General features: G+C 52.7%; 2 protein-coding genes across 3 annotated transcripts in view; both read left to right on the top strand.

Moving 5' to 3' along the window:
- The first annotated feature begins 39 nt into the window (after positions 1 to 39).
- NOL9 (nucleolar protein 9) lies at positions 40 to 21309 on the top strand. Of its 2 annotated transcripts, XM_003127541.6 has the most exons (12): positions 40 to 444; positions 1910 to 2129; positions 3799 to 3926; positions 6720 to 6855; positions 6966 to 7062; positions 8126 to 8223; positions 12030 to 12191; positions 13139 to 13436; positions 13789 to 13900; positions 16188 to 16365; positions 17330 to 17463; positions 18041 to 21309. In XM_003127541.6, exons 1-12 carry the CDS (start codon positions 73 to 75, stop codon positions 18188 to 18190), a joined length of 2085 nt encoding a protein of 694 aa, XP_003127589.2. In that variant the 5' UTR covers positions 40 to 72; the 3' UTR covers positions 18191 to 21309. The 2 variants fall into 2 exon arrangements, with proteins under 2 accessions (XP_003127589.2, XP_084818841.1); XM_084962715.1 differs by lacking the exons at positions 40 to 444; positions 1910 to 2129 and having other exon boundaries at positions 3799 to 3900.
- A 675-nt stretch (positions 21310 to 21984) lies between these two features.
- The window catches only part of PLEKHG5 (pleckstrin homology and RhoGEF domain containing G5), a 52507-nt gene continuing 47269 nt past the window's right edge, over positions 21985 to 27222 (top strand). The window contains exon 1 of the mRNA XM_084962680.1: positions 21985 to 22728. Coding sequence (XP_084818806.1) covers positions 22662 to 22728 — 67 coding nt within the window. The 5' untranslated portion in view covers positions 21985 to 22661. The remainder of the gene's footprint in view (positions 22729 to 27222) is intronic.

Here is a 27222-nt window from a genome sequence, read left to right as displayed (position 1 = left end):
GCTTGACGGGCCGCGGGGCGGAGCGACGGGCTCTCTCGCGAGATTCGCCAGAGAGAGGCGCCGGGGACCAGCATGGCGGACTCAGTGCTGGTGCTCAAGCGGGGTTCCTCCCGCTCCACGTGGCTGCGGGCCCGCAAGGCCCGGTCCCAACTCATTCTCGGCCACCGGCCCCGCCGGCGGCTCAGGACTTTGCGTTGGTGCGGCCGAAGGCGGCTTCGGCGGCGGCTGCTGCATGCCCAGGCGGCCGGCGTGGACTGGCGGGAGGGCGGCTGCCTGGTGTCGCGCGCGGCGGCGCCCCGGAGGCCCAAGACCGCGGTCCCCAGGCCGGACCCCAGCCCAGACGTGGCCGCGGACCTGACCACAAGTTGTTCCGCCATCCTCTCCATCCCGCCAGTGCGGCCGGCCGGCCCGGGCCGTGCGTTGGTGCTGCTGCCGCTTGGGCAGGTGGGTCGCGCCGAGGGAGCCGGGCGGGCAGAGCGGGTGGAGGGGAGCCCCGGGAGCTGCTGACTGGCAGCTGCCGACTGGGAGAGACAGTATCCTTCTGCGGGTTCTCCGGCTGTAAGACGGGCGCATTCCTCGGGCGGTGGTGCTGAACCGAGGGTAACAAGGACCTCCCTAATTCTAGGTCTGCGGAGCTGGAGGGACTTAAAATAGAATAATAATTATAAGAATAGACCGCATTTACTGGGTGCTTTGGTATGCCGGGCCCTTAAGTGTTCTGAGTGTTTTGGGCATATGAACTCCGTTAACACTACCAGCTCTCTATGGAGTCATTACCACTAGGAATGTTTACAGAGAGGAAGAGTATAGCTTAGGTAACTTGGCAAAAAGTATACGTGGAGGCAGAGCCAACAGTCACATTCTGGCAGCCTCATGGCAGGGCCCCTGCTCTTCACCTGGACCTTGGTCTAGGCAGTCCCCCTCTATGCAGGAGGGAAGTAAAACCCTAAGAAAGGCAGAGGCTCTGCAGGCCTGGGCCTTTGTGAGGACAGAGAGCCGTGAGAACAGCAGAGCTGAGTTTGGGAGACCCCCTTGGGTCAGTGTTCACCAGCCTGTCCCGGAGTTCCTATTGTGGCTCAGCGGTAACGAATCTAACTAGTATCATGAGAACAGGTTTGATCCCTGTGTTTGCTCAGTGGGTTAAGGATCCAGCACTGCCGTGAGCTGAGGTGTAAGTGACAGTCTTGGCTAGGGTCCTTCATTGCTGTGGCTGTGGGTAGCCCAGCAGCTGCAGCTTAGATTTGACCCCTAGCTTGGGAACTTCCACGTGCCTTGGGTACAGCCCTAAAAAGAAAAACAAAAAAAAAAAAAAAACAGACTCTCTGTCCCTATAGCTGCTGTAGGATATGATCATAGGTTTAAAATGTTAATTAGTTAAAATACTCTGTTAGTTGGAGTTCCAATTGTGGCTCTTAACTGGACATAGTGTCCCTGAGGATGTGGGTTCCATCCCTGGCCTCTCTCAGTGGATTAAGGATCCAGTGTTGCCAGTAAGCTGCAGCTTAGGTTGCAGATTCGGCTTGGATCGGGCATTACTGCAGCTGTGGTGTAAGCCGGCAGCTGCAGCTCCGATTTGACCCCAAGTCTGGGAACCTCCATATGCCCCAGATGTGGCCCTAAAAAGAAAAAAAAGATAGTGATACTATTAGTTAAAAATACTACGTCTAGATACTCATATTGCAACAGAACAAAGGGTGGGGGGGAAATGTACACATGTAAAAATAACTTGATCCCCATGCTGTACAGCAGGTGGGGGGGGAATACTAGATAGTCACCTACAAGGTACTCTGTTACTAGAAATCAGCCGCCTTTTGATGTCTGCACAGCCAGTTAAGAACTTTGAAGTTTTTAGTTGTTAGTAACAGACTCTGTAACTTTCTTTCTCCCTTTCTTTTTTCTTTCCATCTAGAGCTTCATCTTTAGCGGGATCTGTCGTGTGACCTGCCTCTACGGTCAAGTGCAGGTGCTCGGTTTTAACATCAGCCAAGGCCAGCCCGCTCAGGACGTGTACTCCACCTATACGCACGCTCGCCTGACTGTCACCGCAGTTCACTACTCAGTGTCTGAGAAAAGCAAGAAGGAGATGAAAAGGGAAGCCCGGACTTTGCTCAAGTCGCATCTGAACCGAGGTAATGAAAAGAACTGAGTGATTTTCTGAGGATGTACCATATAATAAAGCTAATAATTTATGTCTTTTTGTCCTTTTTAGGGCCCCACCTGTGGCATGTGGAGGTTCCCAGGCTAGGGATCCAGTGGGAGCTGTAGCCGCCACCCTAGGCCACAGCCACAGCAGTGTGGGATCTGGGCCACGTCTGTGATCTACACCACAGCTCCTGGCAATGCTGGATCCTTAACCCGCTGAGCAAGGGCAGCGATTGAACCTGCGTCCTCATGGATGCTAGCTGGTCTTGCTAACCCCTGAGCCATGATGGAAACTTCTAAAGCTCATAATTTTTATTTTTTATTTTTTTTTAATTTTTTTAATTTTATTTATTTATTTATTTTTTTTGGTCTTTTTTGTTGTTGTTGTTGTTGTTGCTATTTCTTGGGCCGCTTCCACGGCATATGGAGGTTCCCAGGCTAGGGGTTGAATCGGAGCTGTAGCCACTGACCTACGCCAGAGCCACAGCAACGCGGGATCCGAGCCGCGTCTGCAACCTACACCACAGCTCATGGCAACGCTGGATCCTTAACCCACTGAGCAAGGGCAGGGACCGAACCCGCAACCTCATGGTTCCTAGTCGGATTCGTTTACCACTGCGCCACGACGGGAACTCCTGATTTTTTTTATTTTTTTGTCTTTTGTCTTTTTGTTGTTGTTGTTGTTGTTGCTGTTGTTGCTATTTCTTGGGCCGCTCCCGAGGCATATGGAGGTTCCCAGGCTAGGGGTTGAATCGGAGCTGTAGCCACCGGCCTACGCCAGAGCCACAGCAACGCAGGATCCGAGCCGTGTCTGCAACCTACACCACAGCTCACAGCAACGCCGGATCGTTAACCCACTGAGCAAGGGCAGGGACTGAACCCGCAACCTCATGGTTCCTAGTCGGATTCGTTAACCACTGCGCCACGACGGGAACTCCCTTCTTTTTTTTTTTTTTTTTTTTTTAAAGCTCATAATTTTTATATGTTTACTGTGACCTAGGCTTTGTATTCTTTCCTGTATTTATTTAAACCCTCGCCAGGGTCCTGAGAGAGAAACTATTGTTTTTTGTTTTTCTTTTATGATGTTTATTTTTTCTGTTAGAGTTGATTTACAGTGGAGAAACTATTGTTTTCACCATTTTACAGATGAGGAAAGTTGCCTGATGCCACAGGCTTTTATGTGGCAAACCTGGGGTGACTTCTCTACCCATGTGTTTTCCTGTTACGCAGTATGGCCCCCGAGAAAGGCTCTCAAACATAGTTCCTTTTCTCAAAAAGTTTGAATTTAGCAGAAGGGAGGGAAGTCCTAAATGGCATAGAGCTTAATGGAGTTCTGTTTTTTTTCGTTGTTATGGTTTTTTGTTTTTTTTTTTTTTTGGTCTTTTTTACTTTTCTAGGGCCGCTCCCATGGCATATGGAGGTTCCCCGGCTAGGTGTCTAATCAGAGCTACAGCCACAGCCACAGCCACGCCAGATCCGAGCTGCATCTTCGATCTACACCACAGCTCACGTCAACCCCGGATCCTTCACCCACTGTGCGAAGCCAGGGATCGAACCCGCAACCTCAAGGTTCCTCGTCAGATTCGTTAACCGCTGCACCACGACAGGAGCTCTGCGGAGTTCTGTTTCTAAAGCAGCTTGTATTTCTCTTTACAGATGACAGACGCTGGTTGATGAAGAATTTCTCTCCTCTGTGTTCCGTTATGATGCTAGAACACCTGAAAACCTCCACCGTGAACTTCATAACCAGCCATCCAGGTTTATCTTACGTTTTCGTACAAGAGGTAGAACCAGTTTTCATTCAGAGTTTTGCTAATTACTTTCACCCAAACAGTCAGAGGCCCGTGTAGGATGCTCCCTGGGAAGATCAGTCTGTCTGTGATACTGTGCTGTAAGTTGCCCTGAGTGTAATTCGTGTGTACAGTAAGAAGCAGCGTAGAAGGAGGTATCGTGATCATTGCCTCTGCTGCCGCCTTAGTTTCATTCCCCAGAGAAGGCCATCACTCTCTGTTGTCGTTGGTTCCGAGCCTTTTGGCATTTTCTCAGGCGATTGTCTTTATATCTTGATTTACGAAGTTCAGGCAGTATACATTTTCTCCGAACTCTAAATGAGTGATTTCATCGTACGTACACGTCCTCTCATCTCTTTCCGCGTCTCCAAATTTTTCTGCCCATATTGTTGGGCAAAAAACAGCCTGAAGTCAAGCCTGCTTCTGTGACTGTCGCCCTTGAGCCAGTCGATTGTGTCTAGTCTCTAGGAACGTCAGAGACACTGGGTGTGAGGTGTGAGGACGGTTCAAGGACCAACACCAGGCTTTCTGGCCGCACCACTGTGGTGCGAGGCGCTAGGGGCGCTGCCGGAGGAGATGGGTGTCTGTTAGCTTTCAGATGCCTCTTAGCCATTCTGCTGCAGGTGTCAGTGGGCAGTTGGGACATGTGAGTCGAGTTTGGAGAAAAGAGGCTGGGAGTGTAAATTTGGGAGCTCTCAGCAGAAGACAGTTCCAGAGCCCACGAGATGGGGTAGAAGCACCGAGGACTTGCTATGGATAGAAATGAGAAGGGCCAGGGTCTGAGCCGGAGGCAGGCCCCAGCGATCTAGGCAAGGGAACAGCCAAGGCTGAGAAGGGGTGCTCAGGTGAACCCTGGTGGGGAGCAGGCGGGTGCCGTCAGGGCCTGGGAAGTACGGGAAGCACCCAGAGCTGCGGACAGTGAGAGGAGGCCAGAGAAGGGAGGCTGGGTGCAGGGCCAGTGTGGACAGGAGGGCTGTGCTTGGGTTGCTGAGGGGCAGCCCGAATGTTGGAGGGTCAGGAGCTGGGAAAGAGAGGAACTCGGAGGTTTAGTCCAAAGGGGTTTTGCTTTTAGAGAGTTTAGCTGTGAAGGGAAGGAAGAAGAAAGAAATGAACAGTGGTTGGAGGAGTAGGTGTGAGCTAGAGAGTTTAGGTTTTTGTCAGGATGGATGGGAAACCTCGGGCCTGCACGGAGTGGGTGGCGGAGGTTGACAGGAGAGCATACGCTGATGGCACAGTAGAGATGGGGCGCCTGGAAGGCCTCCAGGGAGAGGTTCTGCTGCCGGTGGGGAGGGGTTGGGCTTAGGAGCAAAGGCAGGTCATTCACAGTGGCCGGAGGAAGTGCCCAGGACAGGGCCCAGGGCAAGGAGAAGCTCTCTCCTCAAACTGACAGTTTGCTGTTACTCTGTGAAATGGCTCAGGGTGATCCCTGGGCGGGGCCTAGGTAGTGGGGGCAGAGGTTTGAAAGGAGAAGGTCTGGAATGGGCAGGATGAAGAATGGGCCACTGTGGTTATGGGAATGTAATCCAGAGGCTTGGTCGGGGCGCGGAGAAGGAAATGGAAACCCCGCCTTACCAAGTGAATGTTCCAAATGCCAGCGTCAAACACATCTTTTTTTTTTTTTTTTTCATTTATTTCCAGCCCCCCCGCCCCGTGACCTCCTGAGCCACCACTGTTTATGATCTTTCTTGGGTAACTTTCTCCAGGTGTGAATACATCCGGAGTGGTGTTCTCACATACAGCGGAGAGTGAACTTCAGATTATCTCTTTTTATAAGCTGTTCTTTTTGCTTTTTAGGGCATATGGAGGTTCCCAGGCTAGGGTCTAATCGGAGCTACAGCTGCCGGCCTACGGCACAGCCACAGCAACACGGGATCCGAGCTGCATCTGCGACGGACCCCACAGCTCACAGCAACACCAGATCCTTAACCCACTGAGCAAGGACAGGGATCAAACCCACAACCTCATGGTTCCTAGTTGGATTCGTTTCTGCTGCGCCACAACGGGAACTCTTTTTTTTTTTAAATTTATTATAATTATTATTATAAGCTGTTCTTATTTATCCTCCGTGATTGGTAGCAGAGCAGAGTGTAGAACTGTAAGTTGAAAAAGGAGTTTTCCTCAGAACCTTGAAGGACTTGGCCCACTATTTTCTAGAATGGAGCTGCTGCTAGGAATCCTCACGCCAGGCAGAGTCTCGCTCCTTCGATGGTGTCTTTATCCTCAGGGCTGATGGATCGCCTGAGGATGTGGTCTCGGCTGGGTCTCCCCCTGGTACCCTCCCCCCCCTCCTCCCTGCTGCCTCTGGCTCCTGCTGGGGTCCCGCTCTTCCTGCCTGGGGTGGGGGGCGGTCCTGTGGTTTCCTGGTGCCTCTGGCAGAACACCTTTGGCCTTCCTGGCTCTGTCTTCCACATCCTTCCAGCTTTTGGTCTTTTTGCTCGATGTTTTTGGAGATGGTCCTGACTCTGCTGCAAACCACCAGCCTGATCTACAGCTGGGTCTGCGGGTGAATTTCTCTTTCGACCGTCACTGTTACTTTTGCATTTTCCCTGGCGTCTCCTGCAGAGGCGATGGCCGCTTGGAAGTGAGCGTCAGCTCTGAAAACAGAGACGTGGACGACCTTAGGAAGGCAGTTGGCAAGGCTTACGGAGGGGTCGGGTGTGGGGGGAGAGAGAGGGCGGGATCACGTGGACCTTGCCCAGCTCACAGCTTGCGAGGCTCACTCCTTTGGAACTGCAGGGCGGCGAGCGTCGGGTCTCGCCTCTCCTTGACCGGGCTTGTTCCTTTCAGGTCCCGCCTTTCCAGATTAACCTGGAGTATTTCACCTTGAGGTCTGTGGGGATCAGAAGAGAGAAGAAAAAAACCGGCCTTCGTTTGACTGAGAGCGCCTTTTCGGTCATGGAAGAGTTAGTCAGCGTTTCCTGCGGTGAGTGGCAGACACGGGTGGGTCGGTGTTTATTCCCCGGAGCCTCAGAGGATTCCGGTTTGCGATGGGAAAAGGCTCGTCCTCAGGCTCGTTGTCTGTTTCATCTCCAGAAGAGGTAGACGGCTGCCCTGTAATCCTGGTTTGTGGCTCGCAGGACGTGGGGAAGTCAACGTTTATTAGATACCTGATGAACCAGTTGTTAAATAGGTAAGAGTGTTTTTAATTCTGTTTTGACGCATTGCTAAATTTTTTGGTAGGAAGTCGGTTTTTTGGGGGTTTTGGGGTCTTTATTTTTGCTGTTTCTTGGGCCGCTCCCACGGCATATGGAGGTCCCCAGACTAGGGGTCCAATCGGAGCTGTAGCCACTGGCCTACGCCAGAGCCACAGCAATGCAGGATCTGAGCCGCGTCTGCACAACTCAGGGCAACGCCGGATCGTCAACCCACCGAGCAAGGGCAGGGACCGAACCTGCAACCTCATGGTTCCCAGTTGGACCCGTCAACCACTGCGCCACGACGGGAACTCCCTTTTTCTTTTTCTTTTTCTTTTTTTTTTTTTTAACAGCCGTGGCTGTAGCATGTGGGAGTTCCCAGGCTGGGGTCGAATGGGAGCTGCAGAGAAAACAAAGATAAAATTTTAGGGGTTCCCTGGTGGCTCAGTGGGTTAAGGACCTGACTTGTCACTGCTGTGGCATGGGTTCAGTCCTTGGCCTGGAAGCTTCTGCACACCAAGGTCCCAGCCAAAATAGAAAAATAAGTAAAGATAAAATTTGGAGTTCTTTTTGTGGCTCAGTGGAAACAAATCTGGCTGTAACTGTGAGGGCGTGGGTTCGATCCCTGACCTCACTCAGTGGGTTAAGGATCCGGCACTGCCACAAGCTACAGTGCCTGTCGCAGATGTGGCTCAGATCCGGTGTGGTTGTGGCTGTGGTGTAGACCGGCAGCTGTAACTCCGATTCGACGCCTAGCCTGGGAAGCTCCATGTGCCACAGGTGCAGCCCTAAAAAGCAAAAGTAAATACATAAAAATTTTTAAAAAAGATAAAATTTTAGGAAAGAGAAACTTGTATCCATATAAGTGGGCACCATGGCCAAACCTGCATCCCATGTTCTCTTCACTGTTCTTTTTAGGTTGGTTGTCATTTTGGCAACATCCCGCCAGAGGCCACCTAGGGCAGATTAAGCCTGTGTATCACGTAAAATCTTTATGATCTTATTTCTCCTCTGGACACAGTAAAACTGCCTAAGATTTTCTTTCTTTTCCATTGTCAGCATACCCTGCATTGACTATTTGGAATGTGATCTGGGACAGACGGAATTTACTCCTCCAGGTTGTGTTTCCTTACTTAATATTACAGAACCAGTTCTAGGTATGTATCGTTTATTGTATGTTTCTTAAATGTCTTGCTTTTGTAAAATGCAGAAGTAATGATGTTTACAGAAAGCTCAAGAAAAGTATAAAATATGGAAAAATGATCATTCCCCCCCCCCAGCAAATTCATGGTCTGCCCATAACTATTCCTCTAACCCACAAAAAACAAAAAGCAAAACCCAGTGGTACTTTTCTATGGCTCCATATTATTATTATTTTTTTTTAAAATTATTTATTTATTTACTTTTTCTTTTTAGGGCCATACCTGTGGCATATGGAGGTTCTCAGGCTAGGGGTTGAATCAGAGCTGTAGCCGCCGGCCTACACCACAGCTCACGGCAACGCCAGATCTTAACTCACTGAGTGAGGCCAGGGATTGAACCTGCGTCCTCATGGATACTGGTCAGAATAGCTTCCACTAAGCCATGATGGGAACACCTCATCCTTTTTTTTTTTTTTTTTTGTCTTTTTGCCATTTCTTGGGCCGCTCCTGCGGCATGTGGAGGTTCCCAGGCTAGGGGTCAAATTGGAGCTGTAGCCACCGGCCTACGCCAGAGCTACAGCAACGCCAGATCCGAGCTGCGTCTGCAACCTACACCACAGCTCACATCAACGCCGGATCCTTTAACCCACTGAGCAAGGCCAGGGATCGAACCCACAACCTCATGGTTCCTAGCCGGATTCGTTAACCACTGAGCCACGACGGGAACTCCCCCTCATTCATTTTTAAGTATAAATTAGGAACATACTTTTTACCTAATAATTAAGCATCTTATATAACCATGCACAGTGATCTAAACCAAGAAATTGACATTGATATGATACCGTTAACTAATCTATAGATTTTATTTAGAATTCACCAATTATCCTACTAACGTTCTTTTAATGGTTCAGAATCCAAATCAGAATTCCATGCTTTCTGGGGAGGTGGGGGCACCTGTGTCTGGCACGTGGAAATTCCCAGGCCAGTTCCCTATTCTGGCCACCTCATTTATTTATTTATGTATTTATTTTTACTTTTTAGGGCCGCACCCGAGGCATATGGAAGTTCCCAGGCTAGGGGTCGAATCGGAGCTGCAGCTGCCACCCTACACCACAGCCACAGCCATGCAGAATCTGAGCTATGTCTGCGACCTACACCACAGCTCATGGCAATGCCGGATCCTTAACCCATTGAGCAAGGCCAGGGATCGAACCCGTGACCTCATGGATACTAGTGGGATTCGTTTCCGTTGGGTCATGACGGGAACTCCCACTATTGTATCTTTTCAGAGTTGGGAAATGTGAGTTCTGTGACTTTGTTTTTTTTCCAGGATTGTCTTGGCTTCCAGACTCTGCAATTCCATATGAATCTGAATAGGCTTTTCCATTTCTGGGGAAAAGACTCGGGATTTTGATAGGGCTTGTGTTGAGTCTCTAGATTGAGTAGTCTTCCTGTCCATCCACACAGGATGTGGTCCCAATTTTTAGATCTCCTATCATTTCTTTTTTCTTTTTCTTTTTTTTTTTTTTTTGTCTTTTGTTGTTGTTGTTGTTGCTATTTCTTGGGCCGCTCCCACGGCATATGGAGGCTCCCAAGCTAGGGGTTGAATCGGAGCTGTAGCCACCAGCCTACGCCAGAGCCACAGCAACGTGGGATTCGAGCCGCGTCTGCAACCTACACCACAGCTCCCGGCAACGCCGGATCGTTAACCCACTGAGCAAGGGCAGGGACCGAACCCGCAACCTCATGGTTCCTAGTCGGATTCATTAACCACTGCGCCACGATGGGAACTCCACATACCACATCTTAATCCGTTCATCTGTCGATGGACATTTAGGTTGTTTCCGTGTCTTGGCTATTGTGAATAGTGTTGCAGTGAACATACAGATGCATGTGTGTTTTTTCAAGGAATGTTTTGTCTGGATAGATGCCCAGGAGTGGGATTTGCTGGGTCCTATGGTCGTTCTGTGTTTAGTTTTCCGAGGTACCTCCATACCGTTTTCCATAGTGGTTGTACCAATTTATATTCCCACCAACAGTGCAGGAGGGTTCCCTTTCTCCACATCCCCTCCAGCATTTGTTATTTGTAGACGTGTTAATGAGGGCCATTCTGACTGGTGTGAGGTGGTACCTCATAGTAGTTTTGATTTGCATTTCCCTAATAATCAGGGATGGTGAGCATTTTTTCATGTGCTTGTTGGCCATCCGTGTGTCTTCTTTGGAGAAATGTCTATTCAAGTCTATTCATATGGAAGTTCCAGGCCAGGGATCCAGTCTGAGCCAGAGCTGTGACCTGTACCACAGCTGTAGCAATGCCAGATACTTAACCCACTGCACTATTCAGGGAACTCCTATGTCTTGCTGTTTTTTTCAGAACCATGAGTTTGCACTGATCATTCTGATTCTAATCTGGCACCCCGGGGGGTCACTGAGTTAACCTCTTTTTTTTTTTTTTTTTTTTTTTTTTTTTGCTTTTTAGGGCCATACCCAAGGGATATGGAGGTTCCCAGGCTAGGGGTGGAGTCGGAGCTGCAGCTGCCAGCCTACACCACAGCCACAGCAACACTGGATCTGTGCTGCGTCTGTGACCTACATCACAGCTCAGGGCAACACCGGCTCCTTAACCCACTGAGCGAGGCCAGAATTAACCCGCAACCTCATGGTTTCTAGTCAGATTCGTTTCCGCTGTGCCACGACGGGAACTCCAACCTTCTCTTTCCATGCTGATAAGTTCCGTCTCTGATCGTAAGAACTGTGGTTAACAGTGATTCTAGGTGTATCTGCTCATTCCTTTTGTGTTGGTTCTGTCCCTCCACAATAAAAGCCACTCTCAGTTGTGGGCTGCCTGGAACACCGGCCCCAGCCTTGAGGGGAGCCAGCCCCAGCCCAGGTGGCCTCGTGCCAGCCAAACCCACCAAGGCTCTTGCCCTGCCGACAGCCTTGTACCCTCGTCCTGGTTACCTTTCTGCCGCGGGTGCCGACCCCGGCCCCAGCCAGCGGGGACAGGAAGTGGCTTGGGAAACATCAGCTCTGGAGCTGGACCCCCTGGGTTCAAGCCCAGCTGATGGCTACTATCTGTGTCTGTAAAAATGGGGAAAGTAATGCTACCTGCTTATAGGGTGTTTCTGAAACCTAGAGACTGTATGTCGCATTCTTGGGTCACAGTAAGTGCTCTATTCCAGCGAGCAACTGCTGCTGCTGTGATCGCTCTTTCATTAGCCTGTGAGCCCTACAAGGACAGGGGTATTTGTTCTGCTTACAGACATAGCCTAAGTGTCTAGGAAGATGCCCTAACTATCAGGAAGTGTTTGTTGAGTGCATGGCCACATTGGCACATAATTGGGGTCAACTCTGTCGGTAAACGTGAGTGCGTCTTTGTACGAAGTTGGGAGCTTAGATTTGTGAAAGTGAGAGCACAGCTATTCCTAGTGTAGGGTGGTCCCAGATTTCCTGAGGAGCTTTGTCAGGGACAGTGGCTGAAGCAAACCCTTGCCACCTTTTAAGTACTCATGGATTGAAGTTCCCATTGTGGCTCAGTGGAAATGAACCCGACTAGTATCCATGAGGATGTGGGTTTGATCCCTGGCCCTGCCCAGTGGGTTAAGGATCTGGTGTTGCCGTGAGCTGTGCTGCGGGTCACAGAAATGGCTCGGATCCTGCGTTGCTGTGGCTGTGGTGTCGGCCGGCAGCTGCAGCTCCGATTCAAATCCTAGCCCGGGAACCTCCGTATGCGGTAGGTATGGCCCCTGAAATAAAAGACAGAAGCATAAATACATGAATAAATACTTGTGGATTGATGGGTCTCACCTTCATCTCCTCAGGCCCACCTTTCACTCACCAGAGGACGCCACAGAAGATGGTGTATTACGGGAAGACTTCTTGTAAAGACAACTTTGAGAACTATATTGAGATAATCAAGTATGTGTTCAGCTCCTACAAGAGAGAGGCCCCGCTTATCGTCAACACGATGGGCTGGGTGGCAGGTAAGGCGGGGGGGGGGGGGGGGGTTGCGCATCCTACAGGGACAGCCAGTGGGAATCAGCCTGACTTTCAGGCGTTAATGATTAGTGCGGAAGCCTGGGTTTTAGAAGATTCCTTTTTTTTTTCTTATTGAAATAGAGTTGGTTTATAATGCTCCTGCTAGGTTTTGCTGTATGATTCAGTTATACATATATATTCAGGGTTTTTTTTTTTTGTTTTGTTTTTTTGTTTTTTTGTTTTTGCTTTTATGGCTGCACTCCCACAGCACATGGAGGTTCCCAGGCTAGGGGCTGAGTCAGAGTTGTAGCCGCTGGCCTATACCACAGCTACAGCCCTGCAGAATCTGAGCTGTGTCTGCGACCTACACCACAGCTTGTGGCAACACCAGATCCTTAACCCACCGTATATTCACTTTCATGTTCTTTTCCACTGTCGTTTATTACAAGATTCCCCCCGCACTTGTGGCCTGTGCATGTTTCAGTCCGGGGATTGAACCCGAGCCACAGCAGCCACCTGAGCCACGCAGTGACAAAACTGGATCTACCAGGGAACACTTCTTACAAGATACTGAGGAGTTCCCGTTGTGGCTCAGTGGAAACAGACCTGACTAGTATCCACATGGATGTGGGTTTGACCCCTGGCCTTGCTCAGTGGGTTAAGGATCTGGTGTGGCTGTGGCTGTGGTGTAGGCCGGCAGCTCCAGCTCCAATTCCACCCCTGGCCTGGGAACGTCCATGTGCCGCAGGTGTGCCCACCCCCCAAGAAAGACATTGAGCACAGTTCCCTGTGCTGTAGAGTGGGACCTTGTCTTTTATCTGTTTTATATGTAGGCGTGTGAAAATACTGAGATTCTTCTCATCTGAGTCTTGGAAGCAGAGTTGCAGCTTCTCGTAGGGGTGTGTCATTGTTTTGTGCCCTGACTGCGCTGCTGTCATCTCGTTCCTCGCAGACAAAGGTCTCTTGCTGCTCGTGGACCTGATCCGACTGTTGTCCCCGAGCCACGTCGTTCAGTTCAGTTCCAGCCGGAGTAAATACATGCCGAACCTCACCCCTGACTACGTGGACGACATGGACGGCTTGTACACAAAAAGCAAATCCAAAGTCAGAAACAGGGGTTTCCATCTGGCAGAGTTTGCTGAGCATTTGGAATTTGCTGATGAAGAAAAAGAGAGCCCGCTTGTGTTTCCCGGATACAAGCTGATGTCCGTTAAGTCAGAGTTTGTGTCTAGAAAAACCGAAAGAAATAGGTAAGGCAGCCACAGCCCAGCCGCAGAAGCAGGTGTCCTTCAGCTGAACGAGTCGTCTGTCCCCCTCACTTCCTCCGCAGGAAGACGTCCTCTGAGGCTTTCAGATCTCTGCCCCGGCTCCTGTGTGTGAAGGAGGTCCCTTGTTTCCACTGGGTCACCTCCCCAGGGGGAAGACCCAGAACCGGCCTTGGGGTCTGGTTGCCGGGGGCTTTGACTCCAGGGATTTCCTATGGGTTTGCAGAAAGGCGGGTCTGCACGTGTGGGGCCGTGTGGACAGGTGTATCCTGCCTCGAGTGGGAGGTGGGCCCGTGAGCTCAGAGCTCTGCTGACCTCGCTCCCGTTGGCTTTGCAGGGAATCCCATAACAAGATTCTTCGTGACTTGGCCGTGCTCGGTTACCTGGGCCAGCTGCAGCCCCCGGTGCCCAAACCACTTTGTCCCTTACATGGCCTGACACCCTATCAGGTAACTCAACTGTGGGGGGACCGCTTTACTTTCTTTACTTAATGAACACATAACACCTTTCTGCCCGCCGAGGGCATGCCTTTTTTCTCTTTGAGGGCTGCACCTGCAGCACATGGAGGTTCCCAGGCTAGGGGTTGAATCAGAGCTGCAGCATCCAGCCTTCGCCACAGCCACAGCAACATGGAATCCGAGCCGCGTCTGCAACCTTCACCTTAGCTCACAGCAACACTGTGGATCCAGCACTCTAGATCCTTAACCCACTAGGCAAGGCTAGGGATCAAACCCACATCCTCGTGGATTGCGTTCATTACCGCTGAGCCACAGTGGGAACTCCCCAAGTGCACGTCTAACCACTTTATAGCACGTCACTCGTTTTCTTCTCAGAGCAGCTCTGTGGCATTTATTTGGTGACTGTCCCCATTTGATAGACGGGAGGCTGAGTGATCCAGCATGTGTGGCAGTGCTGGCCCCAGACCCAGGCAGCCCAGCTCCAGAGTTGTGACCTTCACTGCTGCGCTGGCCGTGACTCTTGCCATCCTGGTTAATGTTCTGCCGAATGCTGGAAGTGGCACCAGGATTACACCCAGGCAGCCCAGCTCCAGCGCTTGAGCTGAGGGCAACTTGGGCTGTCATTTGCAAACAGGACCAGACCTCACAGAGTGGCCCGGCGTCCCCAGCAGGGCTTGGTACCCAGAGCTCACTCTTAAAGAGTTTCATGTTATCGTGAAAGTAGATTCTAAGGAGTTCCCATATGGCACAGCAGGTTAAGGATCTGGCATTACTGCCATTTCTGTGTGGGTTCAGTCCCTGGCCCAGGAACTTCCTCATGCCCCAGGCTCCCCCTCTCCAAAGGAGGAGTTCCTGCTGTGGTGCAGGGAGATCAGGTGGCATCTCTCAGCGCTAGGATGCAGGTTTGATCCCCAGCTCAGTACAGTGGGTTAAGGATCTAGTGTTGCCCCATCTGCGGCCTAGGTCACAACTGCAGCTTGGATCTGATCCCTAGCCCAGGAATTCCCTGAGCTTTGGGGCAGCTAAAAACAAAAAAGTAGATTCTAGCAGTAAAGTATTTACATCTTGGATCCCAAACTCTTATGAATTACTTTGGGGAGTTCCCACTGTGGCACAGTGGGTTAGGTATTGTACTGCAGCAGCTCAGGTCACTGTGGGTGGCTCAGATTCAACCCCTGGCCCAGGAACTTCCATATGCTGCAGGTGCGGCCATTAAAAAAAAAATATTTTGGGCAGAAACTATATAAGAGTAGGATTCTAGATGATGCAGGAATAGAAGAGAGAAACAGGCCACATCTCCTAAACACTTCCTCTGCGCTATGCTATCTCCTAAGCCTGTGCTGACCCTTCGCTCACCGAGGCCCTGTTATTATCCTTGTTTCACTGATGGTGGAACCGAGGCCAAGGGCACTGAGTTAGCTTGCCCAGGGGCCACAGTAAAAGTTTGGGCTGGGCCAGGAGCCCCAGGCGGGGCTCATCCAGCCCTGATGGGGTTGGCTGGGTGCATGGTGCTCTTTTTTTTTTGGCCTTTTAGGGCCGCACTCACGGCATATGGAAGTTCCCAGGCTAGGGATTGAATCAGAGCTGCAGCTGCCGACCTGCACCACAGCCACAGCCATGCCGGATCCGAGCCCACCTACACCAGAGCTCACGGGAATGCCAGATCCTCATTCCATTGAGCGAGGCCAGGGATCAAACCTGCAACCTCATGGTTCTTGGTCGGATTCATTTCTACTGCATCAGGATAGGAACTCCGATTTTTCTTTTCTTTTTCTTTTTGTCTTTTTGCCATTTCCAGGGCCATTCCTGTGGCATATGGAGGTTCCCAGGCTGGGGGTCTAATCGGAGCTGTAGCTGCCGGCCTACACCAGAGCCACGCAGGATCCAAGCCGTGTCTGCAACCCACACCACAGCTCATGGCAACGCCGGATCCTTAACCCACTGAGCGAGGCCAGGGATCGAATCCGCAGCCTCATGGTTCCTAGTTAGATTTGTTTCCGCTGCACCACAATGGGAACTCCCAGATGCTTTTTGGTAGGCAGTTTGGCAGATAAAACCTTAGATAGTCATCTTGTGAAAATTAAAATTGGAGTTCCCCTGCGGCACAGCAGGGTAAGGATCCGGGGTTGTCCCTGCAGCAGCTCGGGTCACTGCTGTGGCGTGGGTTCCAGCTCTGGCCTGGGAACTTGCACATGCCTCAGATGCGGCCAGAAAGGGAAAAGGGAAAAGTCGTCTTTTGAGTCGAATGAAAAGAGGGTGATGTGAGCTTATTTTCCAGGTCCCTTTCAACGCCGTCGCGCTGCGGGTTACTCACGCCGACGTGGCTCCTACCCACATACTATACGCGGTGAACGCCAGCTGGGTCGGCCTTTGCAAGATCCTGGACGATGTCAGGGGTTATGCACACGGGCCCATCCTTCTGGCCCAGACGCCCATCTGTGATTGTCTGGGGTTTGGTGAGTCCGAGTTACAGGTGCCTTTGTAAACATCCTGAAGGTGATCCACTTCTTGGGCTGTGGCTGCTGGGTCCTGACCTTGTAGCTGTCACTTGGCCAGAGGGATCAGAGAGCTTCTCTGCCTTCTGTACGGTGGGCCTTGGGGGCTGGAGGGCAGGACGAGCTGCCCTTGCTCTGCTTCTCCTGGCAGCTCCTCTAAGTAGGGTTCCTCTGGGCCTGGCCGCGGCCTCCTCGCTGGACGCGTTCTCTGTAGGCCAGTACCCACTGCGGGGGCTCAGAGGCCACTTCCGGGCTCACCTCCGTGCATCTCTCCAGTGCAGCGGCGTGTTGGGTGCCGAGCCTCCGTTGCCAGTGTGCTTGGCGGCACCTGAGCCTTAGGTCCAAACTGAGGTCGTGGGTGTCCAGCCTCCTCCTCCCCAGTGGCCTCCCCAGATCTCCTCCTCCCGTCCCTGCACTGTCACTGTTTCCCAGACCATCAGTGGCCCTTTCAAGATTTACTCTGGTGCTTTGGCCAGGCCCCTGGGGCCTCCTGGCACCCCTTGCCTTTGTCACCACATTCAGCCCGCTCGCAGGCCTAGTGCCTTCTGTTTTCAGAATGTCAGAGTCCCCCACCTCATCTCTTCTCACTGTACTCACCCCACTTCTGTCCTGGACCCGTGGGAAAGCCTCATCTCTGGACTCCCCACGTCAGGGGTGATCTGGCACACACGTGATCAGGGCCCCCCTGGTGCTTTTCCCTTCACACGGGTCCAGCCTTGGACCCAGTCCTGCCATGCCCAGCGGGTGTGGGTCCCTGCCCCCTTCGCCAAGCCTCCCTTTCCCGCTGAGGTCAGTATGCAGCAGGGTATAGTTCTGGGAGTTGAAAGTCTTGCCTTCCAGGCCATTCTGCAGTTGTGGGTGGCGGGGAGGTTCGCCGTCGTCCAGCAGGGTGGGCTGTGTGCATGTCGTGTTGTGTGCCGTCCAGGAATCTGCAGAGGGGTTGACATGGAGAAGAGGCTTTACCACATACTCACACCTGTGCCCCCGGAGCAGCTGAGGCTCGTGAACTGTCTGCTGGTCGGAGCCATTTCCATTCCGCAGTGTGTCCTCAAGAGCCAGGTGAGCCCGGCTCCCAGGGCCGCCCCCGAGCCCACTGGCCGTGCCCACAGTGGGCTGTGCGGACCCAACGCCGGGGCCAGAGTCCCAGGAGCGGGTTATTTCGGAGGCAAGCCAGGCACAGTGCGGGTGTCCACGTGGCCTCCGAGGTCCAGGGCTGTGAATGGGCAGCAGTCACGGTCAGGCGCCCCTGGGGTAGAGCCGTCATCGCAACAGGGGGTCAAGGGCGAGAGGAGAGGGGGCATCCCAGGGTGGCCCTTCCTGAATACCGTCCTCAGGGGCGCCCGGGGGAAGGTCACAGAGGGTCGTGTTGGCCAAGAGCATCTGTGTGACCCCAGACGGGGAAGGCAGCCAGTGTCCCCCCGTCACCTGCTGGTTTGAGAGAGAACCTCCACCCCCCGTTCTCGTGCCATGTGATGTGTTTGTGGGGTTGAGTGGTGGGTGGGACCGAGGAGCCGGAGGATTTCACCCAGACTCTGGCTTTTAACGCTGCCTTCGGGGGGGGGGATAAGGAAACCGCAGGCTCTTCATGGCCAGATTTGATGTGTTTCCACGTATTTTCTCTGTGTTTGTATTTCAGCGTGGGCTCGAAGGGACGATCCCTTACGTCACAACAGATTATAATTTTAAACTTCCTGGAGCATCAGAGAAAATTGGAGCAAGAGAAATCAAGGAAACACAGAGAGAGAAAGTGCACCCCAAACCTAAACTCTATCGAAACACACACTGACAGTGATGCCCCCACCGCGGCGAGGGACTTTTCCCCCGGGAGCTGGACTCCACCTCCAGCCTGGCGGCAGCAGACTCACAGGGTTCTGTGGCCCAAACGGTGCTCTTACCGGCGGCCAGTCTTTCCTGCATAACTCGTGGGTGTTTAGAGTACGTGAAAGCCTCTTTTTGAATCCAGGTGACCTGGAGATTCCCCAGCCTTCTCTTTTACTCGCTAAAGGGACAAAGCAGCAGGGAAAAGTTTGAGCACCGTTTTAAAACAGTTTTAAGAACATGGTAGATTCCTCAAAAAGGTTTTTGAGGACCTGGTTGTTGGAATCTGGATAAGAATAGAAAAACTGAAGGAGTTCCCTGGTGGCCTGGTGGTTAAGGATCCGGTGTTGTCACTGCTGTGGCACAGGTTCAGTCCCTGGCCTGCTAATTTCCACATGCCGCACATGCAGCCAAAAAAAAAAAAAGTGCCCGTTGTGGCTCAGCGAGTTAATAACCCAATACAGTGACTGAGAGGATGCAGGTTCAGTCCCTGGCCTCCATGGGTTAAGGATCCGGTGTTGTCATGGCCGTGGTGAAGGCCGGCAGCCACAGCTCTGATCTGACCCCTAGCCTGGGAACTTCCATATGCTGCAGGTGCGGCCCGAAAAAGACCAAGGAAAAAAAAAAAAAAAATGGGGGAAACTGGGACTGCAGAAACGTACCGGGAAGGAGGCAGGCTGGCCAGCAGGTGGACCGCATCACAGGATGTGGCGGCCACTGGGGCCTCACCAGGTGGGCACCCTTCCCCCCCCAACCCCTGCTCATTTGATGCCATGCACACGGGTCAAGGGTTCTGCTTGCATTTCACCTGTTGAATTTAATCAAGTTTCCATGGAGAAAAGGTTGATTCAAGAGCCTTTTTTAAAAAATCTATCTGATGGTCTTGTGCTGAAAAAAATTCTCTCAAATCCAAGAAGCCTGTCCTGGGGCCTCTTTAAAACTACATCTGTCCTAACTGACTTCTGGTCTGAGATTGAAAACATACGGTGGGCAGAGCCGGAAACCAGGCGGTCTGGAAGACTTAGGACTGGAAGGGGGGCCGTGCCCTTGGCTTTGGCGGCAGGACATGAACTCTGCCAGTGATGGTGCTGTCCTCCCAGAGACTATGGGGAACAGTGGATGTCCTGTCTTCATCTTCTCCCTGGTGGTCAGGATTCTTTGCCCTCCAAGGTCAGAAGGGGTTTTGGTAAAAGTCAGCACAACCCGGTCAGATCGTGTCGTTTCTGCGTTTAGGCCGGTGAGAGACTTCCTGAGGCAGCATCTCAGCTGGACCTGAAGGACCCTTAGGATGTGTGCATTTACATGTACGTTCATTTAAACTATTGATATTTGTCTAAAGTACTCTGGTGGCCTCTCCTCACCTCGTGGACGCTCTAGGGTTAGTTTTGATACCCTAGAGGCCATTTAAGATCTATTTATATCTCAGTTTATCTTGTACATGTTTCTCTGTCGTGACCTCGCAGAGAATATTGACAGTCCATCAGCATTTTGCCTCCTTCCCCAGGTCCTGTGTCTTTACAAGAGAACTCACTGTAGGTCTTTAGCAGCATGTCTCAGGACGAATGAAAGTGGTGGCTGATCACGTGCATTTTCATTAAGCCCAGGCTTACCTGTGTCCCGTGTCCCGGGCCTTTAAGCTTCCCTGTCGTTAGTCTCCATCGGTGGAGAAGACAAGCGTTGCCGCTAGAGGGAGCTGTCAGCCATTGGTCAGCTGGCCAGAGATGCTGGGGTCAGGCTCTGGGGTCAGCCTGGGGTGTGCCAGGCTGGGCAACCACCTTGGGTGTCTGCCCGTTTTACTCTCAGTGTCGATGGCCTGGGCCTCCTGTCGTTTCCACAGCCGGTGGTGGTTCAGGAGGGTAGTGAGAGTTAATCTCAACCAACAGTCTTAATCATGTCTGTGTGTGATTTTCAGAGCAGCACCTGCTCTTTCAAGAGAAAGGGCTCTATGTTGACTTGGAACACGGGACCGATTTTGTGCTTCTTTGAAGTTCATTCTCTAGATCTGTTTCTAGAACAGGCAGACATGAAAATGGAAGGAGTCTCCAGTTCTAGGGCTGATCTTATTTTTGGAACAGAGGTGGTTCCCTTGTCCCCGTCTGTCCCCCGTCAGGCCCGGGGGCAGGAGCCAGGGTATCTGAGACCTCCATGTAGAACAGAAGACCTGAGGGAGGGGGCCGGGCGGTTGAACTGGCCCTTCGGCTGCTTTGCGTTGTGATTTTTGAGAAATTAAAATCTGGAGTGGCCAGCTGAGGAGGCCCTGGCTAAGCCGAGGGAGCCATTGCCCCTACCAGGACCCCTGCCGGACAGGTGGTGTGAGGACCAAGTGACATGGGACATTTCAGTTGTCTGGCAGTTTTTGCCCTTAGGTTCCTATGTGGCTGTGTGGCTATGACAACAGGCTTTGATGTTAGCGCTCTGAGTTCAAATCCTGGCTGGGCCACTGGCAAGGAGTAGAATGGGGGGGGGTATTTAATCGGAGCCTGTTTCCTTCTTTAAGATGGGCAATAGCGCTTCCTTAGGGGACCCTGCTTGAGAAGGGCATGAGGCATGTCTCTGGCAGGCGTGGGGGGTGCCTCTTCGCATGTGGCCTGTCTCTGGTTGGGTTGTGAATCCTGGAAGGCATGTCCACGATGGTGTCCCTCGCAGTCAGGTCGGGTGGAAGCCGAAACAAAATGTTTGCATCGCTGACCATCTTCCCCAGCTGCCCCAAGGCAGGTTTGGGGACGCTGTTCCTCCTCCTGCTGCAGGTGCCATTGAGGGCCTGGGCGGGTGGCTCTGCGGCTTCCAGTGAGATCCCCTTCCCAGGAGCTTTTCATAACCCCAATCATGCGACTGATGCACCCATGCAGGAAGTGACCCTGAAATCCCTCCCACGTAATCACTGTGATGCTGCGGCGCTGTCTCATCTGGTATTTTTTTTAAATGCACATGTTTGCAGGTGTTTGACAGGGTTGGTGTCCTCCTGTATGTATGGTTTCCTGTCCAGCTCTTTTCACTTAACATGTGAACTTCTGCCAAAAAAAAAAAACAAACAAACCACCGAACATGTGAACTTCTGTACCATTAAATATTTTTTGAGAATATGAATTTAATTGTGTAATTCTGTTACAGATATAAATAGATCATTTTATTCCAGGAAATCATTTCAGTGCCTAAGAGAAATTATGGCAGAACCATTGGAGGAGGGTAGTGAACTCTGGATGTCACAGCGGGGAAGACGGGAAACCTGTCTGGAAAAAAGGGCCTGTACTGTTCTTTCCGTTTTTTAAGTATTGAGTGGGATAAACTGCAGTGGGAATTTTACATTAATGTATTTGTTTGGGCACAAGTATGTAAACGAAATCATTTCTGGACTCTCTTTGCGTGTGTGTCAGGGGGAGAAATAATTTTGCTCCCAGGAGGGTTCAAACAGAAAGCGAGCCAGCAGGCCAGGGGTCTGTGCTGTCACTGCCTGTCCCCGAGCGAGCGCTCAGCCCCTCGGCCTGCACACCGAGGGTGGGGCCTGGCAGAGGGACCGAGACGTGGCTGACGAGCCAGCCCAAACAGTGGCTAAAATAAATATGGGGGCCATCTGTGCAGCGGGGGGAAGAAGCCATGTGATGTCAGGCCTCCATGGAGGCCCTGCTGAGTTAAAGGTTTCCAAGGCTTTGCCAGGAAAAGAATGGGGCGAGGGCAGCCCGCGGGGCGAGGGAGCCGTCTGAGAGGAGCCGCACTTGGACCTGGGGGGCAGCAGGTCCAATCTGGAGATCCCAGGAGCTGAGTAAGCAGTCTTGGGAGTCAGCACACAGAGCCGGCAGGGCAGACGATGTGCTGGGCTGGGAAGCCAAGGGTTGCCATGGTGACCGGCCCCCGAGCCGTGGCGTTCGGTGGACTGTGGCTGGGGTTTCTCTAATACTTTGGAACTGGGTTGGTCTCCAGTCTGTGAAGGTCTGCCGGGCAGGGAGGGAGAAGCCGCCAAACTTTCAGGCCTTCCTCCTGGCCAAGGAGTCCAGCCAGGGGACTGCCACAGGCTGGTGGGACTGCGGAGACCAGGGTCTCCGTGGCGCTGATTCCAGGAAAGGAGGGCGGTCACCCGCCCAGGCGGCCCACAGTGTGAGACGTGCATGCCAGGGAGCATATGGGTACTTGGGGATGGAAAATCCAAGGGGAGAAAGCCACCAGCAAGGAGACGTGGTGCAAAACGCGGCCACAGAGTCCATATGTTAAAATATGCGACGCCCAGAGGGTCTGTGTCGGAGGAGAAGCAAATTGGCAGGGCTGAGAGCTCGCTGGTTTTCTGTGCAGACGGTTCAGCTGGAGAAACTGGGATTGGACCTGAGTCTGGGCAAAGCCCTCCGCTGTTGGGACTGCAGCTGGGCCAAGAGGGACAGCGACTGTGGGGCTAGGGCTAGCACGTGGCTCAAGGGCCGGACGAGGTGCCACCACTCCAGAGGTCAAACATGAATTCAGCCCTGACCAAACGCGGGTCTCCACCTTGCAGCTGGCTCAGCCTGCGTTCAGGAACCGGTGAGTCCATTTGCTTCTTCTTGTGTCCAGAAAGGAGGGTTGACGAGAAGTAAGAAGAGGAAGTGATGTGGGCCTTGAAGGGGGTCGCTGCCACCCCTCGCTTGCCGAGTTCGGCTGGGCCCTTTAAGAGCGCCTCCTGCAGGCTGGGCCCGTGTTGTCCTTAGCGGTGACTTAATGAGTGGAGAGTAAGGAAGGCAAGACTCACCCAGAGTGTTTGCCATCAGCTCTGGTTTAGGTGCGGACAATGTCCTATCTTCTGAGAAGGCCAAGGAGGGAGGCTTTCAGCTCCTGAAAGAAGAAATTAAGGTCCCGTGGGAAGGGCCGCTCCCCGGCCAGCTGCTGTGGAGGGACTGGGGGAGATGGAAGGTGGGGTGGGAAGGGGGACCCCAGACCTTCAGGCCTTCAGTCCTGTGCCTTCAGGTTGTGTCCCCATTGCTAGGAGGGGCTGAGACAGGGTCCCGAGCATGCCTTTGTAGCTTTCAAGAAGGCCCATCACATTCCTTCTAAACCGCCACTGTTGCTAAGTTCACTATTGATGCAGCCGTGATGCATTTGGAAGCTGGGGGATCGGGAATGGTGTGCATGGGATGAAACAGCCGCTCAGCACCCAGGTTTGGAGCCGTGGCCTGGAAGCACCCCACCCCTGACCAGAGGAATGGCCTGAGGGTGTGCTGGCCGCTGAGCTTCTGCAAGAGCCCTCATTCCCACTTTGGCTGGCCCCCCACCCCCACGCCAAGGCGGGCCCAAAACGGATTGAGGAAGCAGACAGTGAGTCACGGAGAATTCGTCCTAGTACCCACCCAGGCCTCCTTGCCGTCTGTCCCCCTCCCAGGAAGGGGGTCCCCTCCCCCTGCCTCACAGCCCCAGCCCCATCTCAACGAGCATGCTGGGTTCTGCTGGGAGCAGCCAGAGGGAACTGCACGTGTGCCAGCTGGTCTGTCACACTGTCGCCCCGCCAGTGGCCGACGTCCAGTTAACTCAGACTCCGTCGCTGCTCCCTCTCTGCAGGGGAGATTGTTTCCAGGCTTGGGGGAAATGTGGGCGACGGGCCTCTCAGCAGGTCCCCAGATGACGACCGTCACGCGGGTGCCAGAGGATGGCCACCTGTGCTGCTTCAGCATGACTGTCTCTAAGCCCTTTATTATTATGTTGTCTTTGACATCAAAAGGACCACTAGTTATGCTTTTGCCGTATTTCCAAGGTTTAGGGTTTTAACAGGCTTCAATGTGTCCTAGTTCCCCACGGAATCACTTGGCAAATGTTTCTTGAACACTCACTTGTCAGGCACTGTGCTGGGGCCAGGGGGCGGTGAGCAAGATAAATGCCCAGCCTTCTAGAATCCTCCTAAGACGTGGCAAGAACCTGTAAACAGGAAATGGAAAAGCAATTTGATGGGTCGTAAACAGAGTAATTGTGGGGAAACAGGTTCACACGTAAGAGAGATGCCGCTTATAGCACCCATCTCTTATAGCACCCATCTGGGGGATTTTCTGAGGAAGTGATATCACTTAAAGATAAACTGGGGCCAGTTGGGTAAAAGAGTAGGGAGAGAAAGGCCACCTCAGGAAGAGAGAAAAACAGGAGCTCGGAATAGCATGCGTCCGACATGGCTGGGATGTTCAGGGTGCCCAGGGGGCCGAGGGAGGAATGGGTGGGGCTGGGTGCTGGAAAACGATGTGCAGAGGTCAGTCCCGAGACGACGCTAGAGCACCTTACAGAATCCAGATTTCATCCTGGGTCAATGAGCTCTTCAGCACTGGAGCAGGGTAGATAGTGTTTTCTCTCTTGCATATTACGAAGATATATATTTTGTTTTGTTTTGTTTTTTTTAGGGCCACACCCACTGCATGTGGAAGTTCCTAGGCTAGGGGTCGAATAGGAGCTGTAGCTGCCAGGCTACACCAGAGCCACAGCAATGTGGGATACAAGCCACGTCTGTGACCTACACCACAGCTCACAGCAACGCCAGGTCCTTAACCCACTGAGCGAGGCCAGGGATGGATCCCGCATCCTCATGGATACTAGTTGGGTTTGTTACCGCTGAGCCACAACGGGAACTCCTTGACATTGTGTTTTAGAAATCATTTGCAAGGGAGTTCCCACTGTGGCGCAACGGGATCAGCATGTCTCTGGTGCTCCAGGACGCAGGTTTGGTCCCTGGCCTGGCAGAGTGGGATAAAGGATCTGGCATTGCCACAACTGCAACGTAGGTCACTGCTGTGGCTCGGATCTGACCCCTGGCCCGGGAACTCCGTGTGCCACGGGGCGGGCAAAAAAAGGAAAAAAATTATATGCAGGAAAAAAATTGAGGCCTAGGATGATACAGGATGTTCATGTGCTTCTGCCTTAGGCCTGGGAACACCAGCAGTCTGCGGGCACCTTAATCCAAGCTCAGGTCTGAGGTGCCCTGCACTTCAAGCTTTTCCCCCAGTTCCATAAGGCCATGAAAAGTGAGGCTGTTTCCCCACTTTAGAATATGCATAAATTATCATCCATTTACCTCCTTGGATCCTCCCCTCTTGTACTTTGTCTGCTTTGATTTTTTTTTTTTTTTTTTGTCTTTTGTCTTTTTTGTTGTTGTTGTTGTTATTGTTGCTATTTCTTGGGCCGCTCCCGTGGCATATGGAGGTTCCCAGGCTAGGGGTTGAATCGGAGCTGTAGCCACCGGCCTACGCCAGAGCCACAGCAACGCGGGATCCGAGCCGCGTCTGCAACCTACACCACAGCTCACGGCAACGCCGGATCGTTAACCCACTGAACAAGGGCAGGGATCAAACCCGCAACCTCATGGTTCCTAGTCGGATTCGTTAACTACTGCACCACGACGGGAACTCCTGCTTTGATATTTTTAAATTAAAAAAAAAATGGGGGGGCAGAGTTCCTGTCGTGGAGCGTCTGAAATGAATCCGACTGGGAGCCATGAGGTTGCGGGTTCGATCTGGCCTTGCTCCGTGGGTTAAGGAGCTGGCGTTGCCGTGAGCTGTGGTATAGGTCGCAGATTTGGCTCGGATCTGGCCTTGCTGTGGCTGTGGTGTAGGCTGGCAGCTGTAGCTCTGATTCGACCCCGAGCCTAGGAACCTTCATATGCCGTGGGTGCGGCCCTAAAAAGAAAAAATAATAATAATAATAAAAATAAATAAAACGGAAAGTCTTGTATCCTGGGAGTCCTCTTAGTCTGGGCGAGGCAAACTGGACCATCTGGTCACCTTACCTTGACCACAATACATGTCCCTACCTCAGGGCCTTTGCTCTTGCTGTTTCTCAGCCTGAGATGCTCCTCCCAACATCCGCACAGCTGGCTCCTCACGTGGTTCCCGTCTCTGCCCAAAGTCACCTTACTCAGGATTATCTAAAGTAAGATACGTGTGCGTACACACACACGCACACACCGGGTCCCTCTCTGCCCATCATCTGCTTTATTTTTCTTAAGGTGCAAACGAACAGGACCCCGGCAGAACCTCTCCAGGCTCATTGCGAGGCTCTCGAGCACCAGCATCCACTACAAAGCCATGCCAGGCTATACCCAGCCGCCGCCCTGCCCAGAAGCAGTCTCCATGGGCTGGGCCTGCATCCTGGGGGAACGACGGGTCTTTGGCCTTCGTGGGCCAACAGGGAGACAAAGCCTGTCCCAGGCCACCTGGGTCCCTGCTGGGATGTCCAAAGGGGCAGAAATAATAGTTTCCAACCATTGGGATCAGTGCGCCCACCGTGGGTCAGATATTTTGAAATCCCGGCGGATCTGGACGTCTGGCCAATCTTTTCTGTGGTTGGGATCCTGGCTCAGAAGCCTTTGTTCCTTGGACAGACTTGGCCCTTAAGAGGGCCCAGCCTCTCAGACTGTCTGGCCAGGTCTAAAATTCTGCAGTGGCCAGCGGCTGGCAGCGAGACTGGAATGTAGCCATCCTGCCTGAGCCACAGACAGTCCTGGGATACGGGCAGGCCTGCATTTCCTCCTCCTGCCCCTCCCGGGCCGGGAAAACCCTGGCGCACCAGCTGATAGAGTGCCTACGTTTGTAGGCAGGGGTCTCAGCTCCTCCCAGGGGGCGGCCAGATCTGACCCCAGGCCGGGTGTCCAGGCCTGTGGGCTTCCCTCTGAGCCAGAACCCTCCTTGGAGACCAGGGTGCCCTGCCACCTTTACTGAACTAAGCTTAGAGGTATTCAGAAGTCAGCCTTGCTAGAGATTGTTGGTAGTGAATTGATTCAAGTTCAAGTCAATGAGCATTCCCCTGACACCTGCTGTGGGCCAGGCTGGCCTGGGCCCTGTGTTCAGGCGAGAATGGAGCCAGTAGCTGCCAGGGATGCCCAGTCCAGATAGATCCAGACGGCACCTTTCGCACTGCAACAGAGGCAGGACCAGAGGGCAGCCTGGCTCCGTGGCTGGGGGTGGCACCATCGCTGTACTGGGGAGCAGCGGGTGGGGGCAGGTCCGGGAGGGTCTGAGCAGCCTCACCAGGGAGGGTGGCCTTGCCCCCCAGGTGGTGGGGAGCAGGTTT

Source organism: Sus scrofa, chromosome 6 (genome assembly GCF_054392235.1).
Source record: "Sus scrofa isolate SSC_HxYL_T2T_F1_AM1 chromosome 6, Sscrofa_HxYL_maternal_Yorkshire_Landrace_v2.0, whole genome shotgun sequence".
Lineage (NCBI taxonomy): Eukaryota > Metazoa > Chordata > Mammalia > Artiodactyla > Suidae > Sus > Sus scrofa.
This window is presented reverse-complemented; position numbering and strand designations above follow the sequence as displayed.